General features: G+C 40.8%; 1 protein-coding gene and 1 pseudogene across 1 annotated transcript in view; both read right to left on the minus strand.

Moving 5' to 3' along the window:
• Positions 1 to 2,903: 2,903 nt before the first annotated feature.
• Positions 2,904 to 23,863, minus strand: part of PCOLCE2 (procollagen C-endopeptidase enhancer 2) — a 77,096-nt gene continuing 56,136 nt past the window's right edge. Inside the window, exons 6-9 of the mRNA XM_023215358.3 lie at positions 14,792 to 14,946; positions 8,656 to 8,739; positions 6,059 to 6,226; positions 2,904 to 3,503 (exon numbers count right to left, since the gene is read on the minus strand). Coding sequence (XP_023071126.1) covers positions 3,373 to 3,503; positions 6,059 to 6,226; positions 8,656 to 8,739; positions 14,792 to 14,946 — 538 coding nt within the window. The 3' untranslated portion in view covers positions 2,904 to 3,372. The remainder of the gene's footprint in view (positions 3,504 to 6,058; positions 6,227 to 8,655; positions 8,740 to 14,791; positions 14,947 to 23,863) is intronic.
• LOC111544744 lies at positions 11,901 to 12,515 on the minus strand (annotated as a pseudogene).

Below are 23,863 nucleotides of genomic sequence, written 5' to 3' on the forward strand. Positions count from 1 at the left end.
TTTTTACCTTACTTTGTTGTATTTTTCCTGGTTTCACTTTCTGTAACCTTTTTTTCCTCTGCTGGTTTTAAATGTTGATGCTCTATTTATATTATTTATGCTCTATTTATATTATTATTTTATTATATTACCCTACATAAATTGATGGAAATACTTAAGTTATCAAAGTCCTAAGTTAATATTTTTATCTTTCTCTCTCTCAATATGAGGTCTTTAAAATACTTAGGTCAAACCTTTTTAAAAAACGTTTGCTTGCTAATTGAATTTAATTGCAGATTTTTTTGTTTCCATTTATATAAAAATATATAAATTTGTTTGCTTAAATCCATGAACTCAAGCAAAAGGTGTCTCTGATTAATATTACCTAACTCACGTTAGAACTTTCTGATTAGTGGCTGTTTAATTATAGGGCTTTTCTTTAAGGGAGATTTTTTTTGTTGTTAGTTGATACTATTTAAATAGTCCAGAAGTAAATGGGAGCCTGGTAGCAGTGGTCTATTAACATATGAAAGCAAAGAAGGTAAATGTCTTCCAATTAAGGTTAACTTGCAAGTAAATAAATAATGGAATTTAAGACTTCGGAACTTGGCAAAATTCTTAAATGTTCGTTTACAGGAATTCAAAGGATGAAAATCAAGCTAGCAAGATGCTCTGAAACAGTGAGATTTATTTAGAATTTTGAAATGTTTTGTGATATGTTAGTACGGTCACCTATTCATTCTTCATGTGTATTTGACTCCCCAAGTATAAATACTTATTAAAAACACAAACCTCATCAACTTTCTTGAAAAATAAGCAATTCCTAAAAGAGAAAATAGTATGGGATCCCAAAAGTTATGTAGTCTAACTCCCTCAAATTATAACTAAGGAAACTAAACCTCAGTCAAAATAAAGGTGTCTTAGTCCGTTCTGTGCTGCTATAACAGAATATCTGAGACTGGGTAATTTATAAAGAACAGATATTTATTTCTTACAGTTCTGGAGGCTGGGAAGTCCAGAGTCAAGGGCCCACATCTGCTGACAGCCTTCTCGCAGCACCATCCCATGGCAGAAGACGGAAAGGCAAGAGAGCACATGAACACATCAACACATGTGCATGCCCAAAAGAGAAAGAGACGGATGGAATGGGGAATGCAGGGGGCCAAATTCATCCTTTTACCAAGGACCCATTCTCACGATAACTAACCCACTCTCGTGATAATGTCATTAATCCATTTGTGAGGGCTCTGCCTCATAAAAGAGCCCATCTCTCAACACTGTTGCATTGAGGATTTACTTTCCAACCCGTAAACTTTGGAGGATACATTCAAACTATAGAAAAATGATTTTATAAAAAGGAAAGAAGTTACAAAGTGGATGTTATTCCAGAAAGAGCAGCTTCATGATTCATGTTGATTATCTCTGTTTTGAATAATTGAAGTAAAAGACAAACCAGTGCCACACACTGTTAACCGTGAATCCCCTAAACAGTTGTAAAATATTGTGTCAGAGATGTCAATAGTATGAGTAGTTTAGATTACTCTTCTCAGTTTTTACCCCACTATGACGCAAGCCCCCACTCACCTAAAGAAGTCTTCCCGCTGGTCATGCAGAAGAAGGTTGATACCCGCCAGCATGCTGCTTATAATTCACCAATGGGAGATTCTATTAGAAAGGAAGAAATACTGAAATCTTTAGGATTCCCTCCTAAGTCCCAGGACATGTATTCTTGAAGGGAAGCAACTTGCTCTGAGAAGGCTGGAATCAATAAGGAGTCCACGGTCACATCCTGGCTGGGCGCAGCTGGTCTGTGAAGTTCAGCTGGCTAAGAGAACTTTCTAAAAGCTGCCACTGGCCGAGGAAGCCAGTCACCCAGTCATCAGGGTCTTCTAGTTCATGTACTTCCTCAGCTGCAGAGTTCCCTGGTGCTGATGGCTCCTCAGTGGGAAAGTACAGGAGCAGTTTCTGACCTGCCTGCCAGCCCAATTTTGTAGCTTCCTTATGCTCACCCAGCTGCTGTAACAGAGGGAATATTCCTTTTGAACTTCTATTTTGCCACCCTTTAAATGTCTGGTCATCCTAGGACTGGGAATTATTGTTTTCATCTAAAAGAGTATTTTCCCTTATTACCAAAACTTTGCTTCTACTGTGGAAGAGTTTGTGACCCACATCTTTGTTCATCCCTAATGTTCTTTCAGCCTTCTTTGGATAGGGATGGTTGTCCGCTCGCCCACAGTCCCTGGCTGGTGGTAACAGGGCTGGTTGCTGCACTCATACAGTTGTGCCTTAAGCAGCTCTGTGTGAATGATGGTCCTTTTGCTGTTCTTCCACTAATGAGTGAAAATAGATTTCTCAAAGGCTCTTAGCTGATACAGCCTGATTCAGTTAACTGGGGATGAACAGGCCAGGTGTGTCAAGCTTGCTTCTAATTTCAAGTTCCGTAAAATGACCAGTTACACAGGATAGTATTTACCAGCCTAAGTATTAGTATTTAGTACTTCACTCTTCAAATCAGGATAAGAGGGCTTTCTTCTGGGGGTAGGGAAGGCTATTCTAGTGACAGGGCAAAGGGTTTGGAATTAGGACTCTTTAGTTTGATCGTTTTGTCTCTTAGGAGACATGTGCTCTGGCAAGTCATTAAACATACCTGAGCTTCCGTTTCAATTACAAAATGAAAGAGTGTGAACTAGATCCCTGAGAGATGTTATTCTAGCACTAACATTCTCTGTTTCTGCAGATAGAAGAATGCTAGTCTACTGACATTACTGAATCCATTTAGTCCCTGAAATTCTTGGAATGCTCTTTTAGCAAAGCGTAAATTGATACAAAGGGAATCTTATGCATAAATAACACTATTCTTATTGCTAAAAGGGAATATTCTTTCTACAATGTCCCTCTATCTATAAAAAGAAGTTTAGTGGCTGTTCTGTAATCCTTTAAAAATATTTTATTAAGCATTGATTTAGAAAACGCAAGACAAGATTGTAACACCTCAGGGCAAAGGCTTGAAGGTGAAACAAATATCACTATAAATATTGCACTTCTAAAATCTCTTTTTGACATCTTCACACAACTCAATTCTAAAATATCCTTTTACAGAGATGTATAATAAACTGCTTCCAAGCTGTCAACGCTTGACACTTTTGGCTTCCTATCACCACACTAAGTCAGGTTTCCCATCAGATAGCTGCTCCTCTGACAGCAGGCAAAGAACTTCCCTCAGCTATCTCAGAGGCCTCATACCTCCATCATGTGAAGAGTCAATCAGTCCCATCTTTCGGAATGCTCTTTCAGAATATGTAATTTTATAAGTATTTTTTTTTTTTCTACTGAGAGAAAATAGATCTTTCAAAGGCAATGGCAGAATACAGCTTAAACGGACACAGTTCACTGTTAACACTGCTTGTCTTTTAAGGCATTCAGAAGCTTCTGATTCTTGGTCTTGAACATCATGATAAAGCTGTTTGGCATGATTCTGCCTCGCCCATCTTCACCTACTTGGCCCATAATAATGTAATTTAGACCTAAAGAAAGAGAATACAGAAATTAATCTTTTTCTCTATGTATGATGTATGAAACAACTTAGACTGTAAGTTACCTCTAGATAAATGTTCTCTTCTGCGAATGATAAGATTATACATGTATTCCATCTAGGATAAAATCTGAGTTTTCTTGTTTTTGCTTTTTAGAGATGGGGGTCTTGCCATATTCCCTAGGCTGGTCTTCAACTACTGAGCTTAAGCAATTCTCCTGCCTCAGACTCCAAAGTAGTTGGGACTACAGGCACACACCACTGTGCCTGGATGATCAAATCTGGTTTAAGACTCTCATCAGGAAAAAGCCAAATTCAACTAGTAAGGTATTTCGGCTACGCTCACGCCAGGAAACCGGACTGAGTGGTTAGATCCAGCCATGTCCCGCTCTTCAGTGCTGTTGGTCTGTTGTGGTTCCAAGTGCCTGATAAGAAGATTGTACCGCATTAATGTGAAAGACTCTCCTTCCTTGAGGGGCCTCCAGGGCTCCGTGATGGGCCATCCTCAGGTGGCTTCTCAATCCCATCATGTGTCTGGATTTTCCTGGCATTTGGCAACCAATGATCCACTCTCTTATGCTGCTGTTGTCTTGAACTTTAATCAACATCTCAAACATGTATGCTATGTAAGCTTCTTGAGGGCACAGATGGATCATATACTACTTGCATTTGTACAGTTTCTTGCAAAACATCAATGTCAAGAGTACTTATATTGGTTATACTATGTTTTTATATATTGGTATGACCGGCTAAGTTAGGCCTAGACTGGGGCCTGAAGTGTTGGGTAACTCTGAATATTTATATTACCTGAGAAATAAATCAGAAAAAAAGGTATGTGTTAATTCCTCCTTTAATTTCCCTTTCCCCTGGTGTGTCATAGAGAAAATGTGTCCTTTTTCTCTTGTATTTTCCTGTGTGGGTTGACCGTGTCATCACAGTGGTCTGTGAGAGTCTGGGCAAGCAATGCTGCCTCAAGGCTGAAGTGCTAGCAGCATTATGAGACCTTATAGAATCTTGAGGTGCAATATCTGCTATTCTGGCAGTTCTGGAAAGAAATGTTTCTCTTTTACAGAGCTTTTGTGATTCTCTCTGGAGAGTCAACATGAGGCTACTAGCCTCCTGACTTTTCTGAACAATCTGAATTCACAGTAAAGGTTGCTTTATTTTTAAATGTTTTCTTTTTTTAGACAGTCTTGCTCTGTCACCCAGGCTGGAGTGCAGTGGTGTGATCATGACTCACTGCAGCCTTGACCTACTAGGTTCAAGGCGGATTCCTCCTGCCTCAGCCTCACGAGTAGCTGGGACCACAGGTGCACACCACCACATCCGGATACATTTTTTGATTTTTAGTAGAGAGGAGGTGTCACTATGTTGCCCAGGCTGGTCTCTAACTCTTGGGCTGAACTAATCCTCCCATCTCAGCCTCCTAAATTGCTGGGATGGTAAAGCTTTCTTGAAGTGGATATTCTGTCTCTCTCTCTCTCTCTCTCTCTCTCATTGTGAGTGTGTATGTGTGTGGTTTGGTTTGGTTTCTTGTTGGAGATGTTCGTAACAAGACTGAGGAAAGGAATGAGCTGAGGTTGAACTGAGAAATCATGGTATATCACGTGGTGGAATACCAGGCATGATACCATTCCAAAGAAAGAGATCTGTCTTTATGTGCTGTTATGGAAAGATGTCTAGAGCTTATGTAGGGGAAAAATTGCAGAACTTGTGTGTAGTATGATTCCATAAGTGTATATGCCCATGCTTTATACGGATAGAAACTTCCTGAAAGGAACTTAAATTTTTTTTTTTTTTTTTGAAATAGGGTCTCACTACATCACCCAGTCTGGTCTCGAACTTCTGGGCTTAAGAATCCTCCCACCTTGGCCTCCCAAAATGCTGGGATTACAGGCATGAGCTACCATGTCTGGCTGGAAGGAACTTTTCAGAGTACTTCTAGGGAAAGGAAAAGGGTTTCACTTTTAATACTCTTACCTACTTATTTCAACTTTTTAAAAACCATGAAACATATGTTACTAAGTTGTTAAATATATATTCCTAAAAAGTCATGTGCCTCTAGCTCTAGAGTAACTGTCTGTTTTTCATAATTTCTTTCAATAAACTCATTCCCATCCATGGACTTAATAGTCCTAACTCTGCAAATGATTCCCAGATCTTTGAGTCTAGCCCAGATATACCTCCCTCTTCTGAACGTCGGGTCTGCATTTCCTGTTGGCTGCTGGATATTTTCTTTAAACCTAGACAGTACTGGCACCTTAAGTGCAATAATCTAAAATCTCTCCACCCTGCACTGCTCTGTGTGTCTGTTGCTTATTGACTCAACTTCAAACACTTCTTTCACTTGTTCATCATGTCCACTACCCCTTCTTATGCCACAAGTTACAAGGACTTGGATGAGACCCCAATTCTTCCTGACTCCAAAGGCCTTCCTGCTCTGAAAGAAGTGGGCAACATATTAGCCCTGAATTTACTTCCCTAGACCAACCATGGCATGGAAAATCCATGGCTTGCTCAGAGAGACTCAGTTTTCTCCCTACTCACCTCTTCTGAGGAGAGGGCACTGCTTGCAGACCACAGTGAGCCTGGCACTCATGTTCTTGCCCGCCTGCTGAATCGCCAAATTTCCCTCTTTGTAGATGTTGATGATCGAGACTGTGGCGTGCAAACTCCCACCACGAGTGACGGTTGTGATGACAGTGCCGGCTAATACTGCAGAAGAAAACATTTTGAAATGATGTGACAGTGAAGACAAATGCAAGCAGAACTGAAAAACAAGTTTACATTCTTCTAAGTTTCAGATACGAAGCATTTTAATGTTAAAGAAAAGGCCCTCATAGAGGTTTCACATTTGCTTCTGTACATTTGTCATCAAAATGCAGGCTGGAGCTGTCATGTTACCCTGGTTGTTGGGGACTGATAACTAGAAGAGAAGCCTAAATACTTGCCACACTACGGTCCATTGCCAAGGCTGAAACTCTTTAAAATGTTTTATCCAACATGTGGTTGATTGTCAGATAGGGGATAGTCTGGCTTATGAGGCTCTACCTGTGAATACTCATGCTAAGAGATTACGCAATGGGGTTTGGGCCACTAAGACGTGAGTCTTTGAGTCGGTGTGGGTGTGTAGCCACCTTTCTGTGTTCTCCTCACCCTTCTCTGTAGCTGTCCTTTCTTCCCGAACTTTTGTTCATTCCCTGGGTCCTCACCTCTGTCTAATTATCAGTAAAGCTCTGTCTTCTGTGGTCTATTCTCTTTCTTATGCACTCTTGTTTATTTCATTTAACAAGCTGAAGTATAGAACTGAGGTATTAACTTAAACATTTTTTTTCTTAAAAAAACTCTAGTAAAATTCAGTTGATTTTCATTACGTAATCCCATTTTTTCCATCAGACACTCTGAGAAAAGTCTCTCTTTAGTGCCACAGAAGGAAAGATGCTCTTGCTCATGGAGGTGCTTCCGGCATTCTGGGGGCTTGAGTGAGGACAGTTCCTCGTGGTGTAGGACTTGCACTGAATATGGTTTTGTTTGTTTGTTTGTTTGTTTGTTCTGAGACAGAGTTTCACTCTTGTTGACCAGGCTGGAGTGCAATGGTGTGATCTCAGCTCACCACAACCTCCGCCTCCCAGGTTCAATCAATTCTCCTGCCTCAGCCTCCCAAGTAGCTGGGATTACAGGCATGCGCCACCACACCCAGCTAATTTTGCATTTTTAGTAGAGACAGGGTTTCTCCATGCTGGTCAGGCTGGTCTTGAACTCCCGACCTCAGGTGATCCGCCTGCCTCGGCCTCCCAAAGTGCAGGGATTATAGGTGTGAGCCACCTCACCTGGACTGAATACATTTTTTACCAGCCTTGTCCTTCCTAGAAAAATCAGTAGCAATTCCTAGTTATTGTGACAACCAGAAAAATGCAGTAATCTAACATGGAACCATTACCAGCCCTGGTTGAGAACCAGTGGCTGGTGATAGATTTGGTCATTTTGCCATGTAAGTGGTCACATTAATGGAATAAATCAAGTTTTGGACAGGGTTAATCTGACTCCTTCAGAATAAAGTGAACACTCACCGCTCAGGCAGTGTGCAATGTTCGTAAAATCAGAATTCCTACGATGCTTTACTTTGATCCTGTGTGATGAGTGTTCACTGCAAAATTCAGTGTATAGTCAGGTGGAATCAGTGGCTCCCAAGACACAGGGAGGGAGACTTCCTGAAGCACCTCCTACAGAAGAGTAAACCGGACGTGGTAGCAATCACACGTGGTGTTGCTTTCACTTATGCCAGTTATCTGAATTGCAGCATGTGAACTCTAGTAAGGTTTAGGGCCCCAGAGTCTTCAGTGTCTTCACACCCTCACCATGATACAGCTCGTCTGGACTACAGAAGTCACTTCAAGACACAGAAAAAGCAAGCAAAGCCTCTCTGGGGAAGTTTGGTTTGGGGAAACCTATTTAGGCCATAGCAACTTGGTCTTCCTGATCAGATTTGTCTTAAATGTTCCTTTTAAGCCACTTAAAAAATAACTGAGATAATTAAATTTTGTATCTTTCGCTCTTAAGTAGCTTTCATAGATGGTACAATTTTTCCATTGGAAACAACTCTAAAACTTCTAAATCATTAAAGAATACCTCCTCAGGTTCCAGTTTGTAAGAGTTTCCAAATGGACTCCAGATTTCCAACTTTTGCTTCAGTACTTTGGAAAGGCAGTACAGGGGAAATACTTGAATTTCTTCTGAGAGAGGCCAGCTTCGGAATATAAGTTTGGGTATGTTTCTAATTTACTTAAGTTGAAGTACAGATGTGTGAAAAAATACTCTGCATATGAAAAATATGTAAGGAAAAAAGTATATAGGTTTTTTGCAGGAATAGTCAGCCAGAATACACGGTGTGGCAGTACCCAGTACCATGTAACAAGACCCAAATTATTAAACTTATAGGACAAAAATTATATTTTCTAAATCCCTATTTTTCTCAGTTGTGAAATCTAACAATTTGACCATTCTCATGTACAGGCAAGTATTTTCTTGGATAAACGAGTGGTGTTACTGACCCTTCGCCATAAATTCATAGGAATTCCTTTGAGATGAAGCATGCAGCCTCAAGTTTCTGGTTAAAGAGAAAAAGACTGGCTTTTCTTTCTTACCAAAGTCACTTGAACAATAGTTGCCCTCCAGAGTCCCCGTCCGTCTACACTTTTGTTGACACAGGACCACCGTGGGCTTTAAACCTTAATTCAAAGAAGACATAAGTTTCAGGAAAAGTGAATTCAAGCATAACTGGTCTTTAATTCTGAATCCACCCATTTAAACTTATCATTTATTTCCCTGAGCCACCCATCCATCACTGTGAAGACAAAATTTAAAACCATGCAAAAGAAATTCTCCATGCTACCAACTACTGCTCTAATTTCACCAGGGCAACTCAATACCCTCTACTGAATTTTAAACCTGAGATCAAAGATAGCACAAATGTAGCCCTGTTCTCTTCTTCCTTTGTATAAAACTAACGCTATAAGAAAATATAGACATACTCTGAGTGTGTGCCCTGTTTAGAAAAACCCAGAACAACAAATGGGAACTCACAGAACGTAGCTTAATCCCTCACTTTACAAGAGGAATCCTAGGGTGTTCCCCTGAGGACGTCCTTAAAATATGCAATTGCCTCAACATGAGTAGTATAGGTTTTTAGAAATACTGTTCATGTGTAAAGTGTGTTACATCTGTAATTAGATGCAACCAATCACTAAATACTTATTTTGAGCCTGGCACTGGCTATAAGGGTCTTAAGAACTAAGAAGCAGACAAATTTAAAAGTAAACCAAACAGACAAAACACAGCAGTTCTGAAGTACAAGTAAGTACGGGTGATGCTGCCCCCAGTAGACATCTGGCAATATCTAGAAACATTTCTGGTTATCACAACTAGAGGGTGCTGCTAGCATCTAGTGGGTAAATGCCAGAGACGCTGCTGACATCCCACAGAGAAAAGGACAGTCCCGGCAACACAGAAGGATCTGGCCCAAAATATAAACAGTGCCAAGGCTGAGAAACCCTGGGTTAACAACGTGAAAATAGTTCATCCTCATAATCACCTTAAAAATATTTCAAAAATAGTTGCTAATTGTTTCTTTCTGTGTGACAATATGCTAGGAAAAACTAAACAGAACTGCGATAACAGAATTGCCCTTGTTGGGTGAATATCCGCAATTGTAATATTGCTCTTCCAACAGGCCCCACCAACTCCTCTGTTAATTTATTATTTATTTGTTTGTTTTGAGATGGAGTCTCACTCTGGGAGTGGTGTGATCTTAGCTCACTGCAAGCTCTGCCTCCCGGGTTCAAGCGATTCTCCTGCCTCAGCCTCCAGAGTAGCTGGGAATACAGGTGTGTACCACCACACGTGGTCAACTTTTGTATTTTTAGTAGAGACTCGGGTTCGCCATGTTGGCCAGGCTGGTCTTGAACTCCTGACCTCAGGTGATTTGCCTGCCTTGGCCTCCTAAAGTGCTGGGATTACAGGCGTAAGCCACAGCGCCCAGCCTGTACCCCCTACTTAACTCCAAAAAGAATCTGAAGCACATAGCAATATTAAAACATATGTGATTTAATGTTAAAATACATATAATAGGTTAAATATGCATTTTTAAAAAGAGAGAGACACAGAAAGAGCTCAGAAGGTGTTTGCAAGGGAAGAGTCACACCACTGTTCCAGAAGTTGGGAAACTCACTTCAGCTGTAAACTTTTAAATTTACTCAATTAACCAAGTCAAAAAGTTGCGGTGTCTCTGATGGCGAGCCCTCTCCCGGGCCCGGTGGGAACCCGCTGCTTCTCAGCCTCGGAAGGCCAGTCTGGAAGTGGGGTGGGCGTCCCACATGCCCTTCTCCCGCTTTGGTGGGGCCTGCTGTCTGGCCTGCGGGTCACTGGCTCTCTCCTTCCCTCCTCATTTTAACTGTCACCTGTCTCCTTGCCCTTCACTCACAAAGCTGGTCCCCGGTTCTCGGCCCTCCCTGGCTGTGTCCCCGAGATTGTTTCTGTGGGTTCAGCCTCCCATGCCTGATCCCGCAGTCCCGTGGCCTCATCTACGCCAGGGACTTTCCTAGACACTCAGTTCCGGCCTCGGATATCTTCATGCTATGGCTGTTCACTGTCAGTCTGTCAAATTTAGACCTGCTGGCATCCAGCGTTCCCCCCTTCAAGCTTATTTATTTAATTACTCTATGACTACGTTTTCTTCCATCTTTGATGGTTCAACACATTGGCTGCTCTCATTTTTCCCAACCCATCAACCCTGGCCTGTCTTTAGTTCCTTAGCAATTCTATTTTATTTCCATGGTCCATTATTTCAATCATTTTCTACACAATGCCTTAAGGTCCTTCCCCTCTGTCCTTAAGCCCTGTATGAATCTGCAGAGAAATCTGTTTTTCCTGTGCCTGCCCTCAGACAACTGATTACACAAATGGGCCTTCAGCAGAGTGACAGGCTGGAGATCAGCCTACTCTCCGATTTCCACAACGGTTTTTCAGATTCTTTCTCATTCTCCTAACCTCCCGTGCTGCCACTCCCTTCTCCCTCTCAGAGGTGACCCTGCCTATTTTCCAGGAAGAAGAGAAGCATAGCAGAAAAAGTCCTCGAGATCCCCACCAAACCTCCAAGTCATCTTTATACCATCTCTCTTCTTTTCCTCCTCCGAGAGAGGGGACACCTCCTCCGACCTGGAGTCGTGCCTTCTGTGAGTCCTCTGGAGCCAGCCCCTCGCACCTTTGTGGAAACTTTCCTTCTCAGTTTATTGCTTCTGTCTGCCATTGCCTTCTCCTTCTTTGCTAGTTACTCCCATCAACATAAGCAGCTTTAAGACTCTCAAAGCCTCTCCTTCTTCTTTAAGGCCGAAGTTGGGGAATGAGCTACTGAATTTCCTATTTCAATTTGCCGTGTTCCACACTCCCCTCAGCACACACTGTCTGGGTTCTGCCAGCACAATGCCACATACATAGATTGTGCTGGCGTCTCCAGTAGCCTCCATGTCATGAAACCAAATGGAAACATTGTAGTCCTCCCTTATTGGAAGTGTCACCAACGCTTGACTCACTGATCACTCCCTTCTGAAACATTCCCTTCCCCGGCTTTCGGCTTTCACAACACATCTTCCCAGTTCTCCTCCCTTCTCCCTCGCCACTCCTTTTCAGTCTCCTTTGCCAGTGTAACCTTCTTTTTTAAAAGCTGGAAGTTTCTAGAGGGTTAATCTCAGCTCCTCTCCTCCTCCTGCCCTCAATCACTCTCTAGGTCATCTCATTCTTGATCACTGTTTCAACTATCTATGTATTGATGACTCCTAATTTTTTTTTTTTTTTTTTTTTGGCATAAAGACAAACTTCATTGGGCCCCTCAGCACTAGTTCTCTTTCTCCTGCACGGTCTTGGTTCCCCCAGAGACGTCCAGTCAGGAGGGCAGCAATGAGACCCACTTTGTAGCCAGCAGGGTCATCTCTGCAGACGGTGGAGGGCTTGCTGATGCATTGGTGGTTGCCGCCTCCAAAAGGACGCTCCATAGGGTTCATGGCCACATCCCATACTCGTGGCCAGCAGTTCCCCTTTGCCTTATATTTGTGGTAGGCTCAGCCAGCCTGCAAGATGGGTTTGTCAATTCAGCAACCTCCAGCCACCAGACCAACCACAGCTCTGTTGGCTGAGAAGATAACCTTCTTGGAGCCAGAGGGCAGCTTCACACGGGTCTTCTTGGTCTCAGCGTTGTGGGAGATAATGGTGGCATAGTTCCCAGATGCCCAGGACAGCTTGCTACGGCCTCCAGGCAGCACACGATCATACCCTCGGGCATGGTGCCCACAGGGAGCACACTGCCAATGTTGAGTTGGGCCTTCTTGCCGCAATACACAAACTGGTCCATGTGAATGCCCTCGGCAGCAATGAACAGCTCCACCCACTTCTTAAACCGGCACGGATCCCGGAAGACCACCTTGGCGAGGGGTGCGTTGTGGCCCGGGTTGTGGGTGATGGGTCACTCTTAAATTTAAATCTGGCTTAAATCTTTCTTTTGGATGGTCGGGCGTGGTGGCTCAGGCCTGTAATCCCAGCACTTTGGGAGGCCGAGGAGGGTGGATCAGCTGAGGTCAGGAGTTCAAGACCAGCCTGACCAACATGGAGAAACCCCATCTCTACTAAAAATACAAAATTAGCCGGGCTTGGTGGCACATGCCTGTAATCCCAGCTACTCGGGAGGCTGAGGCAGGAGAATCACTTGAACCCGGGAGGTGGAGGTTGCGGTGAGCCGAGATCGTGCTACTGCACTCCAGCCTGGGCAACAAGAGTGAAACTCCGTCTCAAAACAAAAAAAAAAAATCTTTCTTTTGGTCTGGAGACCCATGTATCCCAATGCATAGCATATCCACTGGAAAATCTCACAGACACCTCAAACCCAACAAAGCCACTGCCTAATTTATAAATCCACCTCCAAATCCAGTTCTCTACCTCAGTGAACAGTGGCAGTATCACCCCAGCTGTGCAAGCCCGGGACCTGGGAAGTATTCCTGACACCTCCCTGACCTCCCTAGTCCAATGAATCACCAAGGCTTGTCACTGTCTCCCTCTCATCTCTTGATTTCTCTTTGAATTTGTGCCGTAGCACAGTTCACCTGGACCAGCACGAGATTCTGATAACCCGCTGGACTTCTACGATTCATTCACCTGGCAGTGGCCACAGTGATCTTTGTAAAATGTGAAACGAATCCTGAACTTTGCTTAAACCCATCAACAGCTTCCCCCACACATAGGATGAAAATAGAAATACTTAGAGCATAGGAGAGAGTTGGCAAGGCCTGAAGATGAAACTAGAGAGGCTGGGGACAAAGTGTGAAGGGTCTGACATACCACGGGAAGGGGTTTGGGCTCCCATGTGGTCCAATCTGGTAGTCACTAGTCACATGAGGCTTTTCAATTTTAAATTCATCAAAATTAAATTAAAAATTCAGTTCCCCAACATCATAGCCACATTTTAAGTGCTCACAGTGGCTGCCATATTGGATAGCATAGCTGTAGACTATACATTTAATGGAAGAACAACATGGTCTATTCGGTGTGATGGGAGCGGGGTGGGGCATGAGGTCGGGAGAAAAGACAGAGGGTATCAAAGATGACCCTGAGTGAGGCTACTGATGCTGTGGACGTGCTTGGGAAAATAAGTGGAGAAGTAGGTTTGAGGCAGAAAATAGTGTGACAAAAACAAGTTTGTATATGCTTTCATTTAAACAGCTACAGTCACACTGTGTCCAAGAGAGAATTACAAATCCATGCTTGAGATTTCAGAGAAAGTTCAGGATGGAGATAAAAGCAGGGGAACCACTAGCTCAATGGGTGTGACCAGATAATTCACTGGAAAGAACATGGACACCAAGGCTTACTGAGCTGAGCTGTACAAACACAGCAGTTACAATGAGGCGGTACACGTCCAGACCACACGGTGGCGCACTTGCGGAGTGAGAGGAAACGTTAGACCCAGAGGTGCCTGCCTGTACTCAGCCTCAGTGTGGGTGTACATGGAAAATGGGGGCAATAAAGCTGGGCTTATTTCAGCCTATTTTATATCTTAACCTTCAGTCTTTCCTTCCTGCTTTTCCCCCTCCTCCCTAGATTTGGATTTTTAGATCTGAGGCCTGAAATCCCAGGGGTGGAACTGATAGGCCAGGTACTAGCTACAGAGACCCTGCCTCCCTACATCATGCCTCAGCACTCAGGCCAGTTTCCCAACCAGCCTCTGTACTTCATTGAATATTGTTGTTTAATTTACTCCGATTTGAAAATAAATAAATAAATAAATAACATTTTATATGACATTTCGCTGAGAAGCAAAAAAAAAAAACAAAAAACAAAAAATCAAAAACAAACATTGGTAGAATATGAAAAACAGCAAGGCCCTAAAACTTCAACCTAAAATATCACAATTCTATGTAATAAAAAGCAAATGACAATTTTGTCAGTTCTGGAAACGGAAACTTAGGCTTAGAATGATCTGTGCTTATAATAGGCTTCCTAGTCACTGTTCAAGGGTCATAATTTTCTTACCAGATATTTTAAAACTATTAGCTTATAAGCATTCTTACCCCCTACACCTTTCTTTCATTAATGCAGTCATATTATTCTCTTACCAAAGCTTTCATCCTATTTAACTTTAATTTCAAGTATCTTTCTCTTACTTTTTTTTCTACTTTAAAAGAATTCTTCTTATACTCCTAAAGTTTTTGCCACAAACTTCCAAACAGAAAAACTTACCTGTGGTTACAGGGAATGTGGTGGTGACAGGCTGTGCTGTAGTTGCCGGCAGTTTTTTTGGCCTGAATTTGTAGTGACCAATAAATCCATCGGCAGTTAAACTTAAGTCTGATAAAAACTGAATAAGAAGTTCATTTCTCTCAGATACAATTGGCCTAAAAAAAGAAAAATGTGTTTTTAAACATATAAATACTTAAAAGTGGTGCCTCTCTGAAAATGTAAAATTTTCTAGTTTTCCATTAACTTCTGACAATAGAATTACCAGTTGTTTAAACTTAAAAGTTAAAACGCTTAAAAATACCAATTCTAATAGCTAACATTTACTGAGTGTTTGCTCAGCTAGGCACTGTGCTTTATGTGAATTGTCACATTCCACCTTCACAACAACCCTATTTTTATCTCTCTTTTATGGAATAGGCAACTGAAGTTCAGAGAGTTCAAGTGATTTATTCAAGGCCCTACAGCTAGTATGTTGGGAGAGTCAGAACTTGAACCCAGGACCAGGTAACTCCTGCCACAGAGACTGTGGCAGACACTGGGACATGGCTGGTTTTCAAAAAACACCTCATGATTTGCCTGATTGGGAAAAGGCAGTTTCTTTAAACTAAGACTCTTGTGTTCAAGCTGGCCTGGGTTTGCCATATGGTGGCTACAGAGCATAAAATGGACAAATCTGGTGAACTAATTCCCACATCCTGTAAGGACACAGCCGAGGGATTAACTCAGTGGGCTGATTATCTTTTCTATCCACCCTGGGCTAAGAAGGCCATGCAAAGGACTTCCATTTCATTTTCAATGGCGGTTCTTAGGTATGCCTGAAATGGAAACATTTCTATTATAATCTCCATTAGCAAAATGCTGCAAAGGAAAAAAAAGAAAGTGATGAATCTGTTTTGGTGTTCATGAACGGCATCACTGATTAAGAGCTCTAATTTTAGGAGCTTCCTGGTTAGCTGGCACTAAAGATTAAGTGGAAATGATAACTGAGGCTCGAAAGCTCTCTTAAATCTTAGGGGATTACTATATTACACAAGATAGTTTCATTTAAGGTTTGCTATTGTTATTTACACAATGGTAAAAAAAAAAAAATGCTGTCTGATGAATTCTGTTTAAAAACTAATTCAGAAGTAGAAAAAAGTTAACAAGTTATTTAAATGAATTACCCAGTGGTTTGACTGAACACCTTTTTGAGACATCTTCTCAGCCAATCACTTCTTATGCATCATGGACAGCAAATAATAAGGCACCTCTTTTGTTTTTTTTTCCTACTGTCAGCTATGCTGAGTGGGGTTGGGTGGCAGAGAGGGTAGATCTACCTGACCCAACCAGTTAGAAAAACTGCATGATCTTGTCCATCCTGAATATAACCTTCTGATCCAGGGGATGGGATGAATCAAAAAGTGAGATTTGTGATCTACAGTTATAGCTTACTATGGATTGACTCTTTGTCCCCTCCAAAACTCATGTTGAAATGTAATGCCCAGTGGAGCAGTACTGAGAAATGGAACCTTTAAGAGGTGACTGGGTCATGAGGGCTCTGCCCTCAAGAATGGATTCATCCATTCATAGATTAATGGATAAGTGGGTTAATGGATTAATGGGTAATCACGGGAGTGGGGCTGATGGCTTTATAAGACGAGAGACCTGAGTGAGCACGCTCTGCCCCCCTTGCCATGGGATGCCCTGCGCCACATGGGGACTTTGCAGAGGGTCCCCACCAGCAAGAAGGCTCTCCCCAAATGTGGTCCCTTGACCTTGGACTTCTCAACCTCCATAACTACAATAAAGAAATTATTTTTCTTTATAAATTACTCAGTTTCAGGTATTCTGTTATAGGCAACACAAAATGGACAAAGACAGTTCCAGCCACAAAAGCGATCAGGTTATTTAAATATTGCTTCTGAGATTCAAGCCTTTCATGAAAATATTCTATCATGCGTTTGAAAAACACTTCCATTAAATAAATAAAAACAATGCACTAAACACAATTCTCACCTACAATTACAAATAAAACATGTTAATTTTGTTTAAATAAAATTACAAAAAAAGCACTTATAAGCAGCAAAGGAAAGACTCAATCAGGTCAGCCTTCTAGACACGATGTTATAATTATATGATCATCACTGCCTTTTCTATGAATTAACTTTGGGGGTGCTATATTGGAAACTGAATTTTCTCAAGGAAGAGTATTTTAGGAACAAAGACATATTTTTGTTCTGTTGCAACTGAGCTTTAGGATAAATGTGACAGAACCACAGTGCCACAAATGTACTGGGGGCCATGTTACATCTGCAAATTGTTATAAATCACTAGGCAGACAAGAGGAAATTTCACTTAGATCCACTCTACACTGGCAAATTCCAAGAACGGACTGAGATGCTGTTTCATGTCGTATAGAGACAGTTACTGTTAGCTGGCTCAGTTATCATTCCATAGCCATCCTGTCCTATCATTCCATAGCCATCCTGTCCTATAGTGACTGTCCTTCAGTCACTATAGCCAACCAAACACCATGTCCTGCCAATTTTGCCTCCTAAATATTTCTTGATCCACATCTTCCTCTTCATCTCTACCACCCTTCTCCACCTCCTCAACTGTACCTGAACCATTCCAACAGCCTCCAAACTAGCCTCCCTGCTCACCTTGTCTAGGACGGGGGTTCTAGAGCCTCTGGTCCTGTCGCGCCTGGCCTAAATTCAGTTGAGCGTTACCATCTCTGCAGCACATAGAAGCCAACTCAACCCTCCTGCCTCATCTCTATAGAGGCCCCAACTCAAGGTTTTGTCTGTAGAAATAACATACATCTCTCCTGTATATCTTTATTAATGGAGTTACCTCTGCTTGAGATGAGCCTGTCCTCCCTGCTCTCTCTAACTCCAACTCTTCCTTCAAGACTCATCTTTGAGAGGCGCAGTCTCCTTTCAAAAGCTTTCCCTAGTCACTTGTCCAGACTGGGCCAAAGAACTCAGAAACCCACCCAGGACATTCATTAGCCAATTTACTTATCTGCTTTGTTTTGTTCCCTCCCAGTACTTATCTTTGCAGTTTTAATTTATCTTTGTATTCCAGGTGCCCAGCACATAGCTGGGGAGTAATCAATATTTCTGAACAGAATTCTTAATGGCGTTGATCTACACTGAATCAAACCAAGTATGATGGGGTGCCGTCTACCTATCCCCAGTGCTCCTCCTGTTCATATTTTAACAGGGAAAAGCTCCCCAAACAGGTTTTCTCATTTTCTGCGCTGCTCTAACCCAGAAGTATTCTAACTGTGAAAAATATTCCTCTGGATAAAAGTGTTAGTCGGTGAGCTGGCAGCCAAGCTCTTCCAGTCAAACCCCTGGTAAATGAGTGACGCTCAACAGTGGCCGCCGGTGCTGCCCCTCCTCCACCCTCGTGGAGGCAGCCATTACCCTGAATTTTGTGCTTCTCACTTTCTTGTTTTTAGCTATAGATTTATCACACATATGCATCACTATGCAGTATGTTGTATAGGTCTGCACGTTTTTAAACGTCATAAATGAAAGGGTATGGTGTGCATTTTTATTTTCTTTTTGTTTTTGTTTTGTGTTTTTGAGACAAGGTCTCACTCTGTCACCCAGGCTGGAGTGTAGTGGCATGGTCTTGGCTCACTGCAACTTCCGTCTTCCAGGTTCAATGGATCCTCCCACCTCAGCCTCCCAAGTAGCAGGGATTACAGGCAGAAATGCACTACCAGGTGACATTAATTGCTTTGTATTTTTAGAGACAGGGTTTTACCATGTTGCCCAGGCTGGTCTCGAACTCCTGAGCTCAATGATCCACCCGCCTCGGCCTCCCAAAGTGCTGGGATTGCAGGCATGAGCCACAACGCTCAGCCTTTTTTTAATTAAAAAAAAAAGCTCATTCAACATTATAACTGCTTTTTATAACATATTTAAAAAACATTCAACATTATGAGATTCATTCACTGTTTTCATTGCTATATAGTGTGCACTATAACACAATTTAAAAATTCTCTTGTTGATAAACATTGGGCTATTTACTCTCTCCCACCCTCATTACAAACCTTATTGCTGAGAACATTCGTGTATATGTCTTGGGGTGCAAAAGTGGTTATACCAATTTACACACCTTTCAAAGGTGTATTCACTACGCAGCTTTCTTCCTTTGGGAATGCCTTTTCATGTCTTTTACCCCCTTTTTTTTTTCCTACTGGGTGGTCATCTTTTCCTTATTAATTTTTAGGATTTCTTAATACATTCTGGAACCTAGGCCTTTGTCAAATGTATGTTATAAATATGTTTCCATCTGTGCCTTTTCTTCTCCCTCTCTTTCAGGTATATTCTGATGAACAGAAATTCTCATCTAAGTTTCTCATTTAAGTTTCTAATCCATCTGTCATTGATTTTTTTGTGTGATATTAGCTATGAATATAATTTCATTTTACCATATGAATAAAAATAGCCTAGGCCCCATTTTTCAATGAGGCCATCCTTTTCCTGCTGACTGATGGTTCTCTGTGACAGGCCCAATCCGCAGATATATGTGGATATGTTTCTGGCATCTCCTTGTTGTTTAATTAGTCAGTCTGCCCATCACTCTTTTAAAACCACACTGTCTTAATTACAACATCTTTCTGATAAGGTTCCATACATGGTAAAGCAAGTCTTCCTGCCAGGTTCTTCTCCTTCAGAACTGTCTTACTTTTGCCCCCTTCTTCCTATCCCCTTGCAATCCCATGCACATTTTAGAATTAGATTGCTAGGCTTAATGGAAAACCATTTTTAACATTTTTAAATGATATTGAGTCTTCCTATTCATGAGCATTGTATATAGCTCCATTTATTTAGGTCTTTTAAAATATGTTTTAGTAAGGTTTCATAATTTGCCCTATTAAGGCACATTTTTATACTTATTCCTGAGCAACATTTTTAGTGCTTTTAAAATAATATATGTTTAAAATATATAAACTTTTAAGTTCAAGCTATTTAAGAAAAAATATTTGTGAATAAAATGATGTTTCCATTGTAAGTCCACAAGTCACACTTTAATCTGGTAAGGTACAAAGTTAAATTAATAAAGTTTCTAAATTCAAACTAACCTTGAATTCCTAGTCACAGAGTATTTTTTCATACATTGCTAAATTTGGCTTGCCAAGTTTTTTGTTTCAAGATTTCTTTTATATCATACTGATAAATGAGATTGGTCTCTAATATTCTTTTCTTGTACTGTCCTTACCTTGTTTTCGGCGTCAGGTTCATACTAGCTTTATAAAATTAGAGGTGGAACAATCACTATTTTTCTCTGGAAGATTCTGTGCAGTATTAGAAACATCTGTATCTCAAATATCTGTCAGAACTTTTCCTTCCTTGACAGGAAAACCTTTAACTACTGATTAAATTTCTTTAGTGATCATTTGGCAAATATGGCTTTTTCTTTCTCCTGTGTCCATTTTTGCTTGAAAAAACTATTTTCTCCAGTTGCTGGATGTAGTGTTCTCTATTTGTCTATTAGACCAAGCCTGTTGATTGTTTTTCAAATCTTCTACCTCCTAATTTCCCATCTTTCTCTCATTAACAGTTAATCTGTTGATTATTGAAAGAGATGTGTTAAAAATCTCAACTATAATAATGAACTTTGTAGGTCTGCCTTTCTTAATTTTTTAAATTTTTTTGTTTCATATAATCTTATGTACAAGTTTACAATTTTACAATTATTACACCTGCCTGATAAACTGGATCTTTTATCATTTATATAGCAACTATTTCTGGTAAGGCTTTCTGCCTAAAATTGATTTTTTCCTGATATCAATGAAGCTATGCCAATTTTCCTTCAATTAGTGTTTGCTTCTAATTGTTTTTATATCCTTTTATTTTCAAACTCTGTTTTTATTTTGGGGGATGTGTCTTGTAAACAACATATCACTGGACCTTGTTTTGTTATTTAGTATAACACTGTTTTCTACTATTTGGTCCATTTGTATTTATATTGATTACAGACATATTTATAGATATACCTGTATATCTATCTAGATGGTAGATACATTTCTACCATCTTATTTTGTGCTTTTTGTCTTTTGAGACAGGGTCTTGCTCTGTCACCCAGGCTGGAGTGCAGTGGCACGATTATAGCTCAGTGCAGCCTCGATCTCTTGGGCTCAAGTCATCCTCCACCTCAGCCTCCTGAGTAGCTGGGACTACAGGTACATGCCACCATTCCCAGTTAATTAAAAAAAAAAAAAATTGTACAGATGGTATCTTACCATGTTGCCCAGGCTGGTGTCAAATTCCTGGGCTCAACTGATCCTCCAACCGCAGGCTCTCAAAGTGCTGGGATTATAGGCTTGAGCCACCACGCCTGCTTTGTCATGCTTTTGAAAATATTTCTCATTTTTTCTTTTCTTACTTTATTTTGCACTGAATTTTTTGTCACTTCCTGTTTCCCTCCACTGTTTTGCAAGTTACTTTTCTCAGAGGTCACTCCAAATTTAACACCCACATTTTCTTTAGCATATTATAAAGTTAATATCTTCACCCTATGCTCAAATTTTCTTTGGAGTGCTTCCTTTTGCATGTCAGTCCTTTATACTGTGATCATTATCTTTCTGCGTCTAGTACATGAGGATGCAGTGAGGGTCTGCTGGTATGTTATATTATCAAATTTCCTTCAGAATCTCTAGACTGAATTCATTCAAGACATATTTCTCAATTCCCTAATTCTTTCTGTAACTGTCTTATCAGCTATTTGACACAAGTACTAAGTTTCTTGTTTTAAATTATTACGTCTCTGTTCTGGGAATTCTATTTGGTTCCTTGTTAAATCTGTTCGATCATTTCTTAAAGATTCTTGTTTCTTAGTCATACTTTCAATGGCCTGTACTTTGTAGGCTATTGATTGACTTTCTTTAAGCACAATTATTTTACATTCTGCATCTAATAATTTTAAGAAATATAATCTCTGCGGGTCTGATTATACTGTTTGTTTCTACTGACTCTGTTTATCTTGGCTTTCCTTTCAGTTTTGTGATTTTTTGATTGGGAGTTTACATTCCTTGAAACTTTATAAGGATTCTGAAGCTTAAGTTCAGATGCATTCTTCCAGAGATTTGTGTTTTCATCTGTCAGCTCCTGTGGGCATTATCAACTTGGAAGCTTTAAACTAAATTCTTGACCTGTTTTTTTGGGGACAGTCAGGTAGTGTAAATTCTAACCCCAAATGCTGGCTGGTTTTTGGTTAGAAATTCTCATCAGAGACTATCCTTTCCTTCACCAAAAGCCAAGGCAAAAAACAGCCAGTTTTCCTTATCTCCCTTAAGGAAGAGAGAAAGTTAGCTTACTTATATTGGTGTCACCTTCTCTGGGTCCCTTTTCTATACATGCTGTGGTCTTTGCTCCGAACTCCCTTTGCCTGGACCCCGAGCTTTGTCTCTTGTCCGCAAGCACGGTCTGTTAGAATGAAGTGCTAGGCCTCCAGGAACTGGCACATGCCCTGGGGGAGCTGCCACCTTCAGCATGTGCTTCTCTCTCTGGCTTTGGGCTTCTTACTACTTTTGACCTCTGATGAATTCTCTTATTTGTTGCCAACTCAGCAATGTTTTCAAAATTTTTTCTTAAACTTTAAGGAACATTGCTTAGTGTTTATGAAAAGATTTAAGGATATCTTATCTTACATATTGCTAGAAAATGCAACTTGAAATTACTTTTTAAAGGTATTTGGATACGAAGAGGAGAGACATGGAAGAAAAGCTAGAGCAGGACAGAGTCAACAGAATTTATAACTTTTTTTTTTTTTAATTTGGGAGAACTTAGGTTTATAGGCTATGGGGAAGGAATAAAAAGGGAGGTAGAGGATAAACATGAAGAAAAAGAGGAGGGTTAATTAATGGAGGAAAGTTTCAAGGGAAAAAAGGAGGAAGGAAGATATAGATGAATGTGTTGGCTTTCAATAGGGTGTGGTGGTCCCCAAAAATGTCCACATCCTAATCCCTGGACTCTGTAAATATGTTTCGTTATATGGCAAAGGGCTTTGCAGATGTGAGTAACACTCTCCAGAAGGGGACAGTGTCCTTTATTACCTAGGTAGGCCCTAAATGTAACCAGGGTCCTTATAAGAGGGCGATTTGACTAAGAAGAGGAGACAGAAGCAGTGACTGAAGTGACACGCTCTGCCAATGAAGGAAGAGGGCTACAAGCCAAGGCATGCAGGCAGACTCTAGAAGCGGAAAAAGCCAAGGAAACAGATTCTCTCTCAGAGTTTTCAGAAGGAAACAGCCCTGCCGACACCTTGACTTTAGTACAGTGAAACTGACTTCAGACTTCTGGCTTCCAGAACTGTAAGAGAATATATTTGTGCTGTTTTAAGTCGCTGCATGTGTGGCAATTCGTTACAGCAGCAATGGGAAAATAATCATCTAGGAGCTTAGAAATAGGCCCTTCTCCAATATATTCATCTGTAAACCAAATTTGGGTATGGTTATGCTTAAATTATAACTACTATCTTGTATGTATTAAAACATTCTTAATATTATCAATGTAAATGTAAATGAATTGCAATAGAAAAATACCCTCCTTGAACTCAAATATGTCAATGAAAAATCATAGTAATGCATGTAAAATCAAGTGATGCATATAATCTAATTATGTTTAAGCAACAGAGTAGAAAAGGGTATTTAAATTGGCATAATGGTGACTTGAAGGCAAGCTGCAGTAATTTCAGCTGTTGCTTTTACTAATATTGTCAGTGAAGTTGTGAAATGTCTTGCACCAAAATACAGTTATATATCAGACCAGAATACAGCAGAGTTCAGTAACTTGCTCAGTGTCACACAGTTATTAAGTGGCAGAACTCTTGGCTCCATAAATGTTTGTTGAATAAATACATGGTACCTTCAAGGTCCACTTAGCAAAAATTTGGATAGCAATGTGAGGGGGAGGCATAAGGCCTCAGACAGTCCAGGACAGATCTCTGATAAGGTAAAATCATTTGGGTTTGTCGTAAACTTCTGGGTTTCCTTGTCTGGATCCCTGGTATTCGGCCCCCTGGTTGTTTTTGTTTTATCTTGTTTTCAGAATTTTCCCATTCCACTCTGAT

The sequence above is a fragment of the Piliocolobus tephrosceles genome, chromosome 2 (genome assembly GCF_002776525.5).
Source record: "Piliocolobus tephrosceles isolate RC106 chromosome 2, ASM277652v3, whole genome shotgun sequence".
NCBI classification, from domain to species: Eukaryota; Metazoa; Chordata; class Mammalia; order Primates; family Cercopithecidae; genus Piliocolobus; species Piliocolobus tephrosceles.